This window comes from Pristiophorus japonicus, chromosome 16 (assembly GCF_044704955.1).
Source record: "Pristiophorus japonicus isolate sPriJap1 chromosome 16, sPriJap1.hap1, whole genome shotgun sequence".
Taxonomy (NCBI): Eukaryota; Metazoa; Chordata; class Chondrichthyes; family Pristiophoridae; genus Pristiophorus; species Pristiophorus japonicus.
The window spans coordinates 126,690,005-126,705,679 of NC_091992.1; the positions used below are offsets into that span (position 1 = coordinate 126,690,005).

Below are 15,675 nucleotides of genomic sequence, written 5' to 3' on the forward strand. Positions count from 1 at the left end.
ACTGAAGCCAATTTTACTTCCAGCACTTATCTTAAGCATGGTGATGCAATTACATCATCAGACAGCGACAACAGAGTTGTTGATTTGGCCATTATACCTAATATATATGCATGTACTGAGCTCAACGGGCAAGTTGAAATGCAGAGAATGTGATGTTGCGAATGAAGACTCCTGGCCTTTACCTTTTCAATTAGTTGTTCTCTCCGGAACAGGGACCAAACTGCCAAAGTGGTGCAATTCTGGACCAGCAACCACAACAGAAGCTGAAGTAGTATCATGAAAAACATGGCCTTAGTTACAACCAAGTCCACACAATAATACAGTATTATTGTGAGTTAGTCTATTCCATCGTCAGACTTGACCAATTCCATGAAGTGAAGCCTGGGTGCAGCAGTCGGTACAATTAGCTTTAATACCTCCAGATTAGAGTTGAAGAAAAGCAGACGGGATTCTGGCTTTTGAGCAATAGCCGATGACCCTAGCAGGAAACTGTGGATGAACATCGGCTGAGAAGAGGTACCCAGCTTGGTATAATCTACTCCAGGATCGTAAAGCTTGCTGCTACTCACTGTGTAGGCTTACATGTGAGTGGCCACTTGGGCATGACACTACGGTGCTTTGGCACCTCTAGAAATTTACCCCATCACCAATCAAACCTTAAATAGTGGAATTGGGGAGAAAAGTGGCACAAAAGAAAATTAACTGCAGTTATAGCTGTTGCTGGAAAAGAAGTTTTGAGGAGATCTGCTAATTGATATCAGGACGTTATACAAGCTTCCTCTTCGTATAGATTGATCAAGTGTCTTGTCCCCATAGGACATGGAATTTCTTTACAATCTTAGTTCTGCCTAAAAACAATAATGGCCTCTGTAACTACACATGAAATCAATACTCCTGTTTTAGGCGAGGCAGGGCAAGAGAATAGAAATAAAAGCTGCACACTTGAGACTTGCACACTTGTCTGGATAAATAACAAGCCAATTGAAACTGTTGGATCTGCTGTTGATAAACATGAGCACAAATCTACATGATCCACTTCAAAATAAGTTAAACAATATTACTCTGCTGTGATTATGAGATATGGTAATGTGACATGACAGCATGTGGCATGCACAAACCATTTTCTGTGGGTGCTTTGTAATTTTAACAATGGTGTAAATGTCAGTGCCGGTGAACTCATCCTTGTTTTTGGCGTGGAAGCAAGTCATCCTCGTTTTGAGGGACTGTCTCTGATGATGAAATGTCAATGGTGGATGGTAACAGGATTGCTCAGGGAACATTTGGTGTTTACTGCATGAGTTTTCTTGTGTGTTAGGATGAAGGAGAGTTGGCTTAAGTTTTAAAGTTCAGGGATATCTTGGAGGCAGTATAATGAATCAAACTAATATGAAAATAGTTTACAAAATAAGGATTTATATAGTGCTTTTCACAACCACCGGATGTCTCAAAAGTGCTTTACAGCCAATGGAGTACTTTTGGAGTGTAGTCACTGTTGTAATGGGAGATATCTCTTGTGTCCATTAAAAATCAGAGATGCTTTTGCTGGAAATTTAGGGTGACAGTGGAGCTATAGCCATTTAATTGTGCCACCCGAGACAAGAATAATGTGGTGTGAAGTCTGAAGGTTTTAGATGCTCCTAGCCTGGACCGAGCCCACAATGAAAGCTGCCTTTAGCTGGAGCACTAGTGCACATGAATAAATGCTCGCGAAGGGACAGTCAATGTGAAATCAGGTTACTTAACTATTAGTTTATTGAACAGGTTGTCTCCAATTTCCTGCCACAAACATGCATCTCAGAGGATGGTCTTATTGCCGAACTCCCTTGTGAGAAGATGAGAAACCAACTGTTACATGGAGCTGAACTTTGTCTTCAGCTGCTATAGGAATTTCATTATAACAATTAACTTCTGGTTTTAATTTTTGTACAAAGTCTTGGTTACAAAAACCACACGCAGCCAACAATACGGACACCAGAATCATTTACTTTGTCTTCTCTTCAGCTGGTTTCCTGTACTGTAAAGCTTGAGTCTTTGCCTTGGTTTTTCAGTAACCACCCCATTGAACATCTCTCAGTAACCACGCCATTGAATGTTTAACACATTATAAATTGAAGCATTGGCTTCAATGCAACTGTTTTCAAAGGGGCTAGAGTATAAAAGCAGGGAAGTTTTGCTAGTTATACAGAGTATTGGTGAGACCACACCTAGAATACTGTGTACAGTTTTGGTTTCCATATTTAAGAAAGGATATACTTTGGAGGCAGTTCAGAGAAGGTTGATTCCAGAGATAAGGGGGTTGATTTATGAGGAAAGGTTGAGGAGGCCGGGCCTCTAACCATTGGAATTCAGAAGAATGAGAGGTGATCTTATCGAAACGTATAAGATTGAGAGGGCCTGACAAGGTGGATGCAGAAAGGATGTTTCCACTGATGGGGGGGGGGGGGAGAAAGAAGAGAGAGGGAGAGAGACTAGAACTAGGGACCGCCCATTTAAAACTGAGATGAGGAGGAATTTCTTCTGAGGGTTGTAAATCTGTAGAATTCGCTGCCTCAGAGAGCTCTGGAAGCTGGGACATTGAATAAATTAAAGACAGAGAGAGACAGCTTCTTAACCGATATGGGGAGCGGGCAGGGAAGTGGACTTGAGTCCATGATCGTATTAAGTGAGCAGGCTTGAGGGGCCGTATGGCCTACTCCTATTTCTTATGTTCAAAACCTTTTTCAACCCACTGTCTTAAAAAAAAAAACTGATCCACGTGCGGACTGAAGTTTGAAAGCTCATAGTTTAAGGGCATGAATCTACATTCTGCCCCACTATGGTATCATACACTTTTTTCAAATGTATACAAATCTTAAAGAAAAAAACTATTAAATTCAAAATAATTATCAATTCTGAATAGTTATGGGTAATGAGTAAAGAAACAATAGTTCATAAAATATGTAGAAGTATATCCATCATATTTAAATTGTGAACAAGTACAGCCTTTCACAGTCCCATCAGTTCTATTACGGATGATTAGTTTCAATAAATGTGCACGAAGCAACCATATCGACGACTGCGAAGCCAGGTCGCTGATTGCAGTGCGGGCAGGCACAGCAGGAGGGGTGAAGGAGCGGCAAGAGTTTGTAGAGGGAAGAGGCGAGGGCCCAGGGACAGCACGGGCCAGCCCACACTAGGCCTGTGCAGCAGAACAGGTCTCCAGTCGTTCTGGGTAATCCTTGCTACTGGACCAAGACCTAGCTCTGTCAAGCCTGTGTGGTGGCTGGTGTGCAACAGTCACCACACATTAAAACAATCTAAGCACAGGCATCTTCCACCCTTCAAGATGTAGTTCGGGATCTGGAATATTAGGTCCTTCATTGGATGATCGTGTGGTGTGGTTAAATGTTATAGATCAGCGCCACCTGGTGGAAATAAGTCATTCCTAGAAATCCAATAGCTGTGAAAACAAGAAAAACATCTTAAACAAAACCAACAAACTACAGTGAAGCTTCACAAATTTTAAACATGAAAATGAAATGTAATACTCATTTCAACAAGGTTGGAAATAAATTTGTGCCGTAGAAGCTGCCAGCAGCACCTTTTTGCCTTTCATGCTCACCACTCGAGTTGGTGGTCAGGTTAACATTTCTGGTTCCTGCTCCATTCTCAGTTTATTATACAATACATCATTACTAAAATTCCATGCTAATTAAAGTTACCAGTGAATTTCTCATGGTAAATCAGGTGATACGCTAAAGCTTACAGCAAAGGTGCATATTCATCCCATTGTTTCTGTGCCAGCTCTGCTAGACCAATCCAAAACGAATCCCGCTGACCCGTGCTCTCCCGACTGCGCTGTACCACCCTTTGTTTCAAATGTTTATTCACTTTGCCTCGTCTCACCTATTCCCAGTGGCAAAAGATTCCAATGCCCAACAACCATCGGTATAGAAAATGTTTTCCCCAACCTCGACAGTCTTAGTAATATTTTTAATTTCATGACCTCAGCGTTCCTAGAGGTAGATTTCCATATTCACCCAGTCAAACCCTAAATTGACTTTTAACCTTCTCTACTCCAATGATGATAGTTCCAGTATCTCAAGTCTCTCATCAACTCATTTTTCATCCTTTGTTAATCTCGGATCTCAATACTCTGGTTATAATGTTCTTTCTGTAATGAGATGTAAAATATTGCAGTGTGTCCTAATTATTGCCTTGTACAAATATATTACTGTATTGCTCTTGTACTCTATCACCACTAGCCTTGACAGCAAGTACTGATGTGGGGAGTGGATGGGTAGTGAAGAGATCCCATTAAGGTACGAGGCCACGCAGCGCTCTGCACCTCACGCGCAGCCAGTCACCGGCTTTCAATTAGGAAAGAACGTTCATTCGCGGTATTTTGAGTGGGCCACGCAGCCCAAAAAAAGTTAAAGGGAACACGGGTGAAGAGAGAGGAACTTCACAGCCGAACCCAAATACCAATCCTCCCCAAACATGTACACTTCCAGCAGAGGGTGCCAGATAGCAATTAGGAGTGCAGCTGGCTGATTTTCTCCTCCCTCTTCCCGGGGCACTGAAGTTTTTGTAGTATTCTATCTGGGAATACTCAGCACCACTCAAGGCTCGAATCTGCCATCTACTGGATGTGTACAGCTCAGTTCCTCTCAGGCTCGTCGGAGCCAGAGGAACACTCAAACTAAACAAAAGGCTGGAATATTTGCCTATACCCTTTTCTAGTAGTTTAGTTTATTTTAAAAAAAAGGGAGGATTAGTGTAATGCCAGGATTCATAGAAATTATGGCACAGGAGGCCATTCACACCCTCACATTTTTGATAGCTCTGCAACGGGACTATATTCTAATCCAATTTCCCTGTGTCCTTTCACATTCCTTTTCAAATAATTATTTAATTCCCTTTTACATGATTTATATACTGATTTTATTTAAGACCGAGATCGATAGATTTTTGGATAGGAAGAGATAGTGTGGGAAAGTGGAGTTGAGGTAGTTCAGCTATGATTTTATTGAACGGCAGAGCGGTCTCCAAGAGCTGCTCCTGTTAAGTTCCTGTGTCATAGTTACTTGCAGCAAAGCATTTTGTGATGATAAAATTCAACTTCTGATTTAATTTTTCTTACAACCACCGAGTCTGTGCTTTCTCATTACTGGTTCGCCAACCAGTAAATACAATCTTAAATTTCAATCCTTTCTCCCAACAGTCAATCATTTGAGAACTTCCTTTAGATTCTCTCAGGCCTAAATTCCCCACCCCCACCTTAAATGGACAGAAATCTTTGTTCATAGCTGTAACTGTACCTTCATCGTTCTAGTGATTTATTTTGCTCTACTCACTTCCTACAATGGGATGCCCAGATCCACAAACATTTCCCAACTGCAGCCCAACCAACATGATAGATAAATTCACTACCCCCTTTTTATATTAAATGACCCCTCTATTTAACCCAGATTCACATGTGCTTTTTTTTTATAAAGTTATTTTCTGTCACCCATCCAATTTTACAGAGCTTATGTATCTACACTCCTACATCTGTCCCCATTCTTAAAAATCTGACTCTTTAAGGTACATCTCCTTTCTCTATTCTACCCAACCCGCACGCCCTTCCCATCATCATCCCAACAATGTAGTTCACATTTCCGTGCATTGAACTGTATCAGTCATTTATTCCCCCACTATTATGGTGGTCCCAGCCTGCAAGACCATTAGCAGGCCGGGGCCATTGGTGGGAGCAATGTGCAGGGGCATACCACTGCAGGGAGCAGTGCGTGCTGCTGCAGGAGGGCGATGACTGCGAAGCCAGGTCGCTGATTGCAGTGCGGGCAGGCACAGCAGGAGGGGCGAAGGAGCGGCAAGAGTTTGTAGAGGGAAGTGACGGGGGCCCAGGAGAGGCTCGAGTCTGGGACCCAGAAGAGGCGAGGGCCCAGGGGCAGCACGGGCCAGCCCACACTGCGATATGTGTGCGCACTAGGTCCATGCAGCAGAGCAGGTCTCCAAGTTGTTTTGGGTAATCCTTGCCACTGGACCAAGACGTAGCTCTGTCAAACCTGTGTGGTGCCTGGTGTACAACAGCCACCACACGTTAAAACAATCCACGCACAGGCATCTTCCACCCTTCAACATGTAATTCTGGATCTGGAATATTTGGTCCTTCATCCCTTTTTGGCGTGGAAGCAAGTCATCCTCGCTTCGAGGGATTGTCTATGATGATTATGCTGTCCATGCCCTCTAATTTGGCATCAGCACATTTATCCCTCAGCCCATTTCTAATCATTTGTGAAAACGAGGGGGTTCCTGGAACAAAACGCCACCCACGTTGTCCAGCAATCTGAAAAACACTCCTACACTACCACCTCGACATGTAGCTCCATTCACCTTAATACCATGTGCCTTCATTTTCACAAGTCTGTTGTAGCATCTTCTCACGAACACCCATTGCATTCCCTTCATCTATACAATCTGATTCCCTCAGTTAGTCAAAGACCTGACCGTGACTGCCTGACTGTTCACTAACTTCACCCCCAAGTTATGGATTGATCATTACAACATGCTCAGTTTCCAACTGGGCTCAATCAAGTGGTGCAACATTCAGGAAACCAAACAGTGGGATTTTGTTTATTGTACAAGAAAGATTTGGACCTGCTAGTGGTTTCAGAAGCAGCACTTTCTCCCCATGAACAGGCTGCTGGTGTGAGCACTTAATAGAATCATGTGTTAAGGACTAACGTGTCATGGTCTATTTACAGTGGTAAGTCATCTGGCAAAATACACTGCTCAGAATGTTGAAAGTACATGGTTCCAAGTCAGTTCGGTTTTGTTTTGCTGTTGCAGGCAGGCAGCTGTTCATGTAGTTGGCCAAATGAAGTACAAAACATGGTTATAGAAAAGGAGCTACGAAAATAAAGGCCTTAAGATACAGAATTGTGCTACTAGTTAATAGATTGAGGCATTGAACTCTACCCATGTAAATGTGACGTGCGTTTAAAAACAGAAGAGTAGTTTCACTGGTTTCTCTTGCCTTTCTTTCCAAGTATTTTTCTAAATCTTGATGTGATTGTTACAAATGTTTTCCCATTCCTTGCTTTAGTATGAAGAATCTGTGCTCCTTTTACTTGAAAGGGAAACATTCATGCTGTGTGCAGAAGAGATTCTGCTCCATGTAATAAAAAGAAGTTGCCATTATTCCTGATTCTACATCCTTGATTAATATACACAGTGCAAGTCCCCATTCAGGCCGTTGTTCTGATCATTCAGCAACTGTAACCCTATATGCAAGTTGCTCCACAGATACTGCCGATAAAAATGGCAGACTGGACAAGCTGATATGACCGGATAATTTTCCTGGAAAGGAACTGCCCATTACACTCAAGTTTTGATTTTAATTCAAGTCGCTTTTTCTTTAAACTCTTCCCCTACCCAAAGTCTGCAAACCTCAGTAACTGTTGTTACATACCAGCTGGGGCAAAACCTTCTCAAAATGGTCAATTTCTCCTGCATGAGAGTCTTCAGAAGATGCCTGCCTCGCGGTTCGTGCTGCTGCCTCTGGATGTAAAACAATTAAGGAAACAGGTTTCATAATAAAAATAAGTGTGCAGCAAAGGCATCACTCAACACAAGCTTTGGAACTTTTGTCACCAGTATCAGCACGTGTTTCCAGCAAACGCTCTGTGCGCTGCTGCCTGGAGTGAAATTTTCAATTATTGATTTACGAGGTGCCCTAATGTTTGGGCTCCTCGTAAATCAGCAAACTTGCATTCACAGAAAAACATCCCAAGGTACTGCTCAGGAGTGTAAATCAAACACATAACACCGAGCCCAAAAGGAGATATGTTATGGCAGGACTTGCAGCTTGGCGAAAGGTAATTATTAAGGAGCAGCTTAAAAGCAGAGGCAAAGAGGTTTTGGGAAGAAATTGCAGACCTTAAAGAATAAATGGAAAACGATATGGCCAGAAATAGTGGCGAGAAGGAGGGAGGGGGGAGGAAATGCACAAGGAGCTAAAATTGGAAGACCTTAAGAATTCTTGGAGGGTTGTAGGGCTGGAGGAGGCTAGAGGTAGGGAGGGCGGATACCATGAAGGAATTTTCAAATCTAGACATTGGTAAACCGATAGCTAATGTAGGTCAGCAAGCACAGGGTGTGATGGGTCAATAGGACTTGGGACTGCAGAGTTTTGGACGAGCTCAAGTTTATGGAGGATGGAAGGCCTGCCAGAAGAGTATTGGACAACTGCAATCCTGAGGCAACAAGTTCATGGATGAGGGTATCAGCAGCACATGTACTGAGGCAGGGGTGGAGACCGGTGATGAGGATATGGGGTTGGAAACTCAGCTAAAGACGGAATACTCCGAGGTTGCAAACAGTCTGGTTCAGCCCGACACATGGCCATGGAGGGTGTAGAAATCGATGGCTAAGGAAGGGAGTTTGTGGCCGGGGCCAAAGACTACAGCTTTGTTCTTCCCAATGTTTAATTGGAGGAAATTGTGGTTCCTCCCGGACTGGTTGTTAAGACAAGAAGTCTGACAAGAGAAGGAGTTGAGAGAAGTGGTGGTGAAGTCGAGCTGCGTGTCGTCGGGGTACATGTGGAACCTCACGTCCTGTCTTCAGATGGTGCTGACATTTTCAAAGCGGAGATAATCATGCCATCAGGTAAAGGTTGGATTTGAGCAAAAGGTCCCAGAAGTGATGGGTATTTAACAAAGTTATATTTGAATGTGAATTAATAGTATATTAGAATTCTATACTTGCAGGACTGTATCCAAATTCCACTTCGTGAAAGCAGGTTACAAAAGAAAGCAAATAGAATACAAGCAGCTCAGATTTTCAGTCTGGACTAGCTGGAACAGTTTCAAACTGTTAAATTAATGTGTGATTGAAATGCAACCAAAACAGAATCTTCCCTCCCCTGCAGCCCCTCTATTAGTCTAAACACCTTGCCTGCAGTTGGTTTTAAACCTGGATAAATTGGTCATTTTTCTCGGTTGAATTGTTTATTTTACTGGCCTATAGCTTATATGGTGCTATATGGTTTTAAGCATGTTAAGCAGTTGGACCACATGGCATATTTCTATGCACTGCCACCCTACTGTATTGCACGAAGTCCAGTACATTCTATGTAATCGCATCATAATGTACTGCACACAAAGTCCACCACAATTGCTTATCTTGCATGCTTACCCACAACAAATATTTTTAGCATTTCAGCCATAATGATGACAGCATCGCCACTGACTGCAAGTAAACAGAAAAGAAGATTACGTTCTTAATGACCACATTCCTTTTTAAAATTTCATTTCTCATGATTAGGAACCAGCAAATAAAACTGTTACCAAATTCATTTCTACTTGCTATCAAGAGGGAATCATCGGCAGTGTGGGTAATCTATATCTGCCAGGAGAACAATTGTTTATTCACTGCTCTGACATTGGAGTCCCAGCACCAGTTACTGATAACACATGGATCACCACGTGGACTGTCTCCCAAAGGCTTACACGCCCCGTACTCCCTCCTTGTGTTGAGGTATCTAGCCTCCATTCAACAATAAGACAGTCCAGGAAGATCTGAATGCGAGTTCTCATCCAGCGGCACTGCCTTTTGTAAAGTTTGATTTCTTTCACCTGTACCTGCTTTCTCACCATGTCTTTTTGCTTTAACAACTAATCTCTAGAATGTGCAGCTTTCCCTAGTTTACACCGAGGAAGGGAGAGAAGAGAGAGCAAAAAAGATTCCATCTAAGATTTTTCTAGCACGTCAGCTGAGATCACATAAAACTCACTGTGGAAAAGTCAGAGAGCTTGAACTTTGCCCTGCAATGCCACACAATATTGCATTGGTGGACTTTAGCATTTTAACCACTGGCATGAGTCACCCATCTACTAAGCCTGTACTATGGGCTACAGGGCAGTACTGATACCCGCCCTATATGGCTCAGAGATGTGGACCATATAAAGCAGACATCTCAAAGTGCTGGAAAAGTACCACCAACGCTGCCTCTGCAAGATCCTGAAAATCCCCATGGAGGATAGACGCACCAACATCAGTGTTCTCGCTCAGGCCAGCATCGAAGCACTGACCACGCTCAACCAGCTCTGTTGGGCGGGACACACTGTCCCTAAGCAAGCGCTCTACTCGGAACTCCTACACGGCAAGTGATCCCCAGGTGGGCAGAGGAAACGTTTTAGGGACACCCTCAAAGCATCTTTGAAAAAGTGCAACATCCCCACCAACACCTGGGAATCCCTGGCCCAAGACCGCCAAAAATGAAGAGCATCCAAGAGGACGCTGAGCACCTCGAGTCTCGTCGCCGCGAGCATGCAGAAAACAAGCGCAGACGGTGGAAGGAGCGTGCGGCAAACCAGACTCCCCCAGCCACCCTTTCCTTCAACCACTGTCTGCCCCACCCATGACAGAGACTGTAATTCCCACATTTGACTGTACAGCCACCTGAGAACTCACTTTTAGAGTGGAAGCAAGTCTTCCTCGATTTTGAGGGACTGCCTATGATGATGATGAAGCCTGTAGGTTTAGCAAGTGTAAAAATTTAACAAACATTTTTGTTGGCTATCCTACTGAGGCAGATTCAAAACAGACTCCTTACCTTTGGTTTTCTGATCCTTAAAATAGAAGTACAGTAGTTTACTGACCAACTCCTGGAACAAAATAAAGTGTCATTAGGAGTATAGTATGTCACGCCACTAAATAAAACTGCACAATTCAGTGTTTACCCAGACCAGTTATTTTTAAAAAAGGAGAGAATGTTGATGCATGGGATTTCATTACAAGGTCCCCCTTTGTCAGAATCTTCTTCCAAGAATGAATGGACACAAAGGCGGATTTACAATGAGAGTCCCATGGAGATGGAAAGTGGTCAAGTCCGACGGAATATTTTGATCGCGTTCATACAGGCTAACTTAGTAAGTAGCACACTATAAAAGACTATGATCCCCAGTTGATGATCAAGCATCTCGATAAACCAAGAAGCCTGTTGTATGGTGAAGTCTATCAAACAAACTGAGTCAACTAGATTTCCTGGAGAGGATTGACCATAGCTCTTATGAGCCGCTCTGAACTCCTCTCTGAATTCCACAACAAAGCACCTTGGTACACCAGTACCTTAAGCAGCCCATGTATTCACAATCAGGACTAGGCTGAATCATTGAATATATTCAAAGCGGAGAGGGACAGATTCTTGAACTATAGGGAAGTCATAGAAACATAGAAGTTTACAGCACGGAAGGAGGCCATTTTGGCCCATCGTGTCCGTGCCGGCCAACAGGAAGCTATCCAGCCTCATCCCACTTTCCAGCTCTAGGTCCGTAACCCTGCAGGTTACGGCACTTCAAGTGCTCATCCAAGTACTTTTTAAATGTGGTCAGGGTTTCAAGGGATATGGGAAGCAGCAGGAAAGTGGAGTTGAGGCCAAGATCAGATCAGCCATGACCTTATTGAATGGCGGAGCAGGCTCGAGGGGCCGAATGGCCTACTCCTGCTCCTATTTCTTACATAAATCAGTACTACTAATTAGTAACTTATTGCAAGTAGTAATGCAAAAGACTTCAAAATGATGTACACCAAACTGACTTAAAAAGGAGAAATGTCTTCTACCGAGTTCTCATGTAATTCAAATTTTGATGAAAGATGTCATCCTGCTACCTTGCTTCAGAAGAGCTGGTGGACAGGGATATTTTAGTTTGAACTTCCCCCTTTCAGAGAACCTGACTGGGTACAGTGAATTATAATCAGCATTCTCCAGTCAGGATGTCATCAGCAGCAAATTCTGGAAGGATCATCTATTCCCCAATTGATCCAACCAGAGCTTCCAAGCATAAACCATGAAGACATCTAGTTTCAGGATCAAACATGCGGAGGTCAGTTACCATTGGCCAGATACAGAACAAAACTAATGCTCACACCAAAGAGGGTGCTTTAACCACAGGAAACCGATTTTGCCATTAACATGCTTTGGCAAGAGTTTTTTTTTTGCCACAAGATTGTTCAAGATATGAAAGGTACACAAGGTGAAAGAAGTGAATTCACTTTTTTAAAAAAAAAAAACATTTAATATTTGCGATTGCTTGAATACCAAGCACATTGGGCTCAATTTTGCCCAAGGCCGTTTTTTGGCGTATTGCCAGAGTTACACCCGTTTTTCGAGGCCAGAAATACTCAAAATATGTGTCCCAAGTTTCCCCTCTGTATTTTTCAAATTTGGCGCCGTGCAGCCTGCCCAGTCACCTCTGGGAGTGGAGCCTGCTGTCTGCGCCAAAAAAATGGAGGGACACCCAGGGCCCCACCTTCTGATGCTGCGGGACACAGTTGTGTTGTGGTAGAGCGAGGCGCACCCAGGACCCCACTTTCCGAGGTTGCGGGTCACAGTGGTGGGGTGCGAACCACACCCATGGTGAAGAGGGGAAGGAGAGCTCAACCGCGCTCTCCTGAAATGCAGGATCTAACAGATGTGATTCACATGATGGCAATGAGTGGGGAGAGCATTGACCTTACGCGATCACTCCTGGACACCATCATTGGGGTGGGTGATGAGGTATCGCGACTGTCGGGAGAAGTAACAGCACTCTCACGAGAAATGGGAACGATGTCCGGGGCCATGAGTGAGGGAATATCTCAGTCAGGAGAAACAATGTCTGTGAACGTGAGGGAGGGAATGTCACAGGTAGCTAATGCGTTGTCAGTGACTATGAGGGGGGGAATGTCACAGGTAGTTCAGACATTCTCAGTGAACATGAGAGAGGGAATGTTGCAGGTAGTGGAGACACTTTTGCTGAACATGAGGGAGAGAATGTTGGAGATCGTTGGGACACTGTCAGGGCAGATGAGGGAGGGCATGATGGAGTTAGCTGCTGCAATAAGGGAACATACCCAGACCCCACGCCCATTGACAGAATCAACTGCCACTCCCACTCCAATCCCCAGATCAGCCTCTGAAAAGCCCCAAGCCGGGCCCTCCACATTACCGCCTGCCCCCCGCAACAGGTGCACACTACCCGAGATGTTAAAGAATAAGCTTGGTACCAACCCCAGAAACATTGCGCCACCGCCAGCAGGCAGGGGTGGTGGAGTCACCAAGACCAAGCGCGGCAGGCAGTCTTAGAATAAGATGGAGCAGAGATGGGTGCAGCTTTTCTTTGTTGTTATTATTACTGCTGTTGTAACTGTTCTCAAATTAAAAGTTTTTTGTAAGTTATGTAATGGGCAGTCATAGAGAACGTTATGTAGTCATTCCTCCAGGCAGATAGTGCAGCTGTCTCATGCCGAATGCAGACATGGGTTGCATGTTGAGAAATGGTGCACACATCCCCAGTTGTAGCTTGGAAGGATCCAGATGCATAGAATGAAAGTGTAGCTGTAACCTGCACTTCAACTGACAAAGCAGTCTTCCTGACGCTTCTAGCTTGCTGGTCTGCTTTCACTAACTCTCAGATCTCAGTTACAAATTCTTTGCGGAAACACAGCCTTCTGCCACAGTCTGCATCACTCAGGTGCAGATGTCTCGATATACCCAACGTGGATAAGGCCTCCTGTCCATCACCCTACGGGTTCTGAGGTTCCTCATGTGATGGCGTCGAATCAATTGTCTCCCCCGCAGCACCATCATGCAGAAGGCTTGCACGAGGTATGGCATTGTCAGTATTGCCCCCATTATTAAATTGTACCTTTGCAAGAAGCTCAAAATGGCAGGAAAGAAGGCAGGACAGGTTCTTTGTTGTATCTCCCCATGGACTGTATGGACCACACCCAAGTCTGAGCAAGCACAGTGATCGGGTTTTTGCCTCTCCCAGGAGATCACATGGCTCTGGTTGGGGTGGAGTGTAGAATGTTTCAGTGTAAGGTGTGTTGCAGTTATGTGAGGCAGACTGTTTGGGCTGTTTGCTCTTTACCTTTCTGCCATTGTTCATAGGTTTATATGTAACCATTCGGGCTGCTGACCGAGGGCCGTGTGGCTCTTTGTCGGTCGGCGCGGACACGATGGGCCGAAATGGCCTCCTTCTGCACTGTAAATTTCTATGTTTCTATATTTAAAGTGTTCTTGACTCCCTCCAAAACTTCGATAAAAAAATAATGGCGTCATTCTGCGCCGATTTCTCAATGTGCGCTGCTTTCTCTTAATTCACCAGAAGGTTTTTCGGGAGTGGCCAGATACGCCGACTCAGCTTCCACAGCTCTCTAGGGTAGAGAAAACTGAAGATTTACGACCCTCAGAAGAAATTCCTTATCTCCATCTTAAATAGGCGACCCATTATTCTGAAACAATGCCCCCTAGTTCTTGATTCCCCCATGAGCAAAAGCATCCTCTCTACCCTGCCAAGCCACCTCAGAATCTTATATGTTTCAGTAAGATCACCTCTCATTCTTATAAACTCCAATGAGTACAGACCCAACCTGCTCACCCTTTCTCCTTGTCCAAGCCAAACCTCTCCCAAGGCTCCCCTAGCCCTGAACCCATGTCTTTCGGTAGTTTCTCCCTTACCTCCTGCTCTTTCTATGTGAACGAGACCCAATTCCCAGCTCACTTGATCCCATCCCCATTAAACTGTTGGCCACTGATGTACTGCTAGTGTTTAATTCAGTATCACTGTACACAAGCAAAGACCAAAGGGCTTAAAAAGTGAATCTGTTGGCAGTAAAGATTGATTAGATAAGATAAAAATATACTACACATGCTAGAAATTTGAAACAAAAACAAACAGCTCAATCAGCATCAATGACAATAAATAAAACTTTTGGATACCAGAGCTCTATAGAACTAGGGTTTATAGAAACATAGAAAATAGGTGCAGGAGTAGGCCATTTGGCCCTTCGAGCCTGCACCGTCATTCAATGAGTTCATGGCTGAACATGCAACTTCAGTACTCCATTCCTGCTTTCTTGCCATACCCCTTGATCCCCCGAGTAGTAAGGACTACATCTAACTCTTTTTTGAACATATTTAGTGAATTGGCCTCAACAACTTGCTGTGGGAGAGAATTCCACAGGTTCACCACTCTCTGGGTGAAGAAGTTTCTCCTCATGTTCGGTCCTAAATGGCTTACCCCTTATCCTTAGACTGTGACCCCTGGTTCTGGACTTCCCCAACATTAACATAAGAATTTGGAACAGAAGTAGGCCATCTAGCCCCTCATGGCTGAATAAAGCACCTCGATTAGTAAGAACACTGAAAAGATACCCGTTAAATCAACTTACTTTCTTAAATTTGGCGCTTTGCTCCATTCTTCCTCTGATCTTTCCACCCACTCGCCCGCCCTCCGTCCGTCTTTCACCGGATAATCCCGCCTTGGCCCGCACCTTATTGGTCTAATTTATCTATGACGTAGGGGGTAGCTCACTCTCCCTTTACCTTTGATTGGTCAGTTCCGCCATCAATCAGCCCTGTATGACGTGGCCACCAAGGTCAGGTTGAACTGTAAACATCCACCGACAGCTAATGATCAGTCAACCCAACATTTTTGCACGCCTACTTATTTTTGTGATGATATATTTATGAACGTTTTTGTGAGGGCGAAGAGCTGCGTACGACTACTTCTATCGGCACATAGCGACAGCCGTCCGAGTCCGCCTTCTACCTCCAACTGCTGAGCTCGCGCACCCACCCCCCTCCCTAACAACGTCATTTCCGGCGGCGGGCTGAGACGCCGTGATTGGCCGAGAGCGGGTGGCGCG

General features: G+C 44.3%; 1 protein-coding gene across 2 annotated transcripts; it reads right to left on the reverse strand.

Moving 5' to 3' along the window:
* Positions 1 to 1,729: 1,729 nt before the first annotated feature.
* Positions 1,730 to 15,607, reverse strand: cenpx (centromere protein X). Of its 2 annotated transcripts, none has more exons than XM_070857836.1 (5): positions 15,199 to 15,607; positions 10,598 to 10,649; positions 9,178 to 9,231; positions 7,454 to 7,542; positions 1,730 to 3,439 (listed from the first exon to the last, which is right to left on the reverse strand). In XM_070857836.1, exons 1-5 carry the CDS (start codon positions 15,223 to 15,225, stop codon positions 3,425 to 3,427), a joined length of 237 nt encoding a protein of 78 aa, XP_070713937.1. In that variant the 5' UTR covers positions 15,226 to 15,607; the 3' UTR covers positions 1,730 to 3,424. The 2 variants fall into 2 exon arrangements, with proteins under 2 accessions (XP_070713937.1, XP_070713936.1); XM_070857835.1 differs by having other exon boundaries at positions 7,454 to 7,554.
* Positions 15,608 to 15,675: the final 68 nt, after the last annotated feature.

What these genes read in the sequence shown, in the direction of transcription:
- cenpx (XM_070857835.1), bottom strand. Translation starts at nt 15,225, where the DNA reads ATGGAGCAAAGCGCCAAATTTAAGAAA. An exon ending in AAAGCGCCAAATTTAAGAAA is followed by an intron (nt 10,650 to 15,198) that starts GTAAGTTGATTT and finishes ATTTTGTTCCAG; the next exon opens with GAGTTGGTCAGTAAACTACT. An exon ending in GCTAAAAATATTTGTTGTGG is followed by an intron (nt 7,555 to 9,177) that starts GTAAGCATGCAA and finishes TTTCCTTAATTG; the next exon opens with TTTTACATCCAGAGGCAGCA.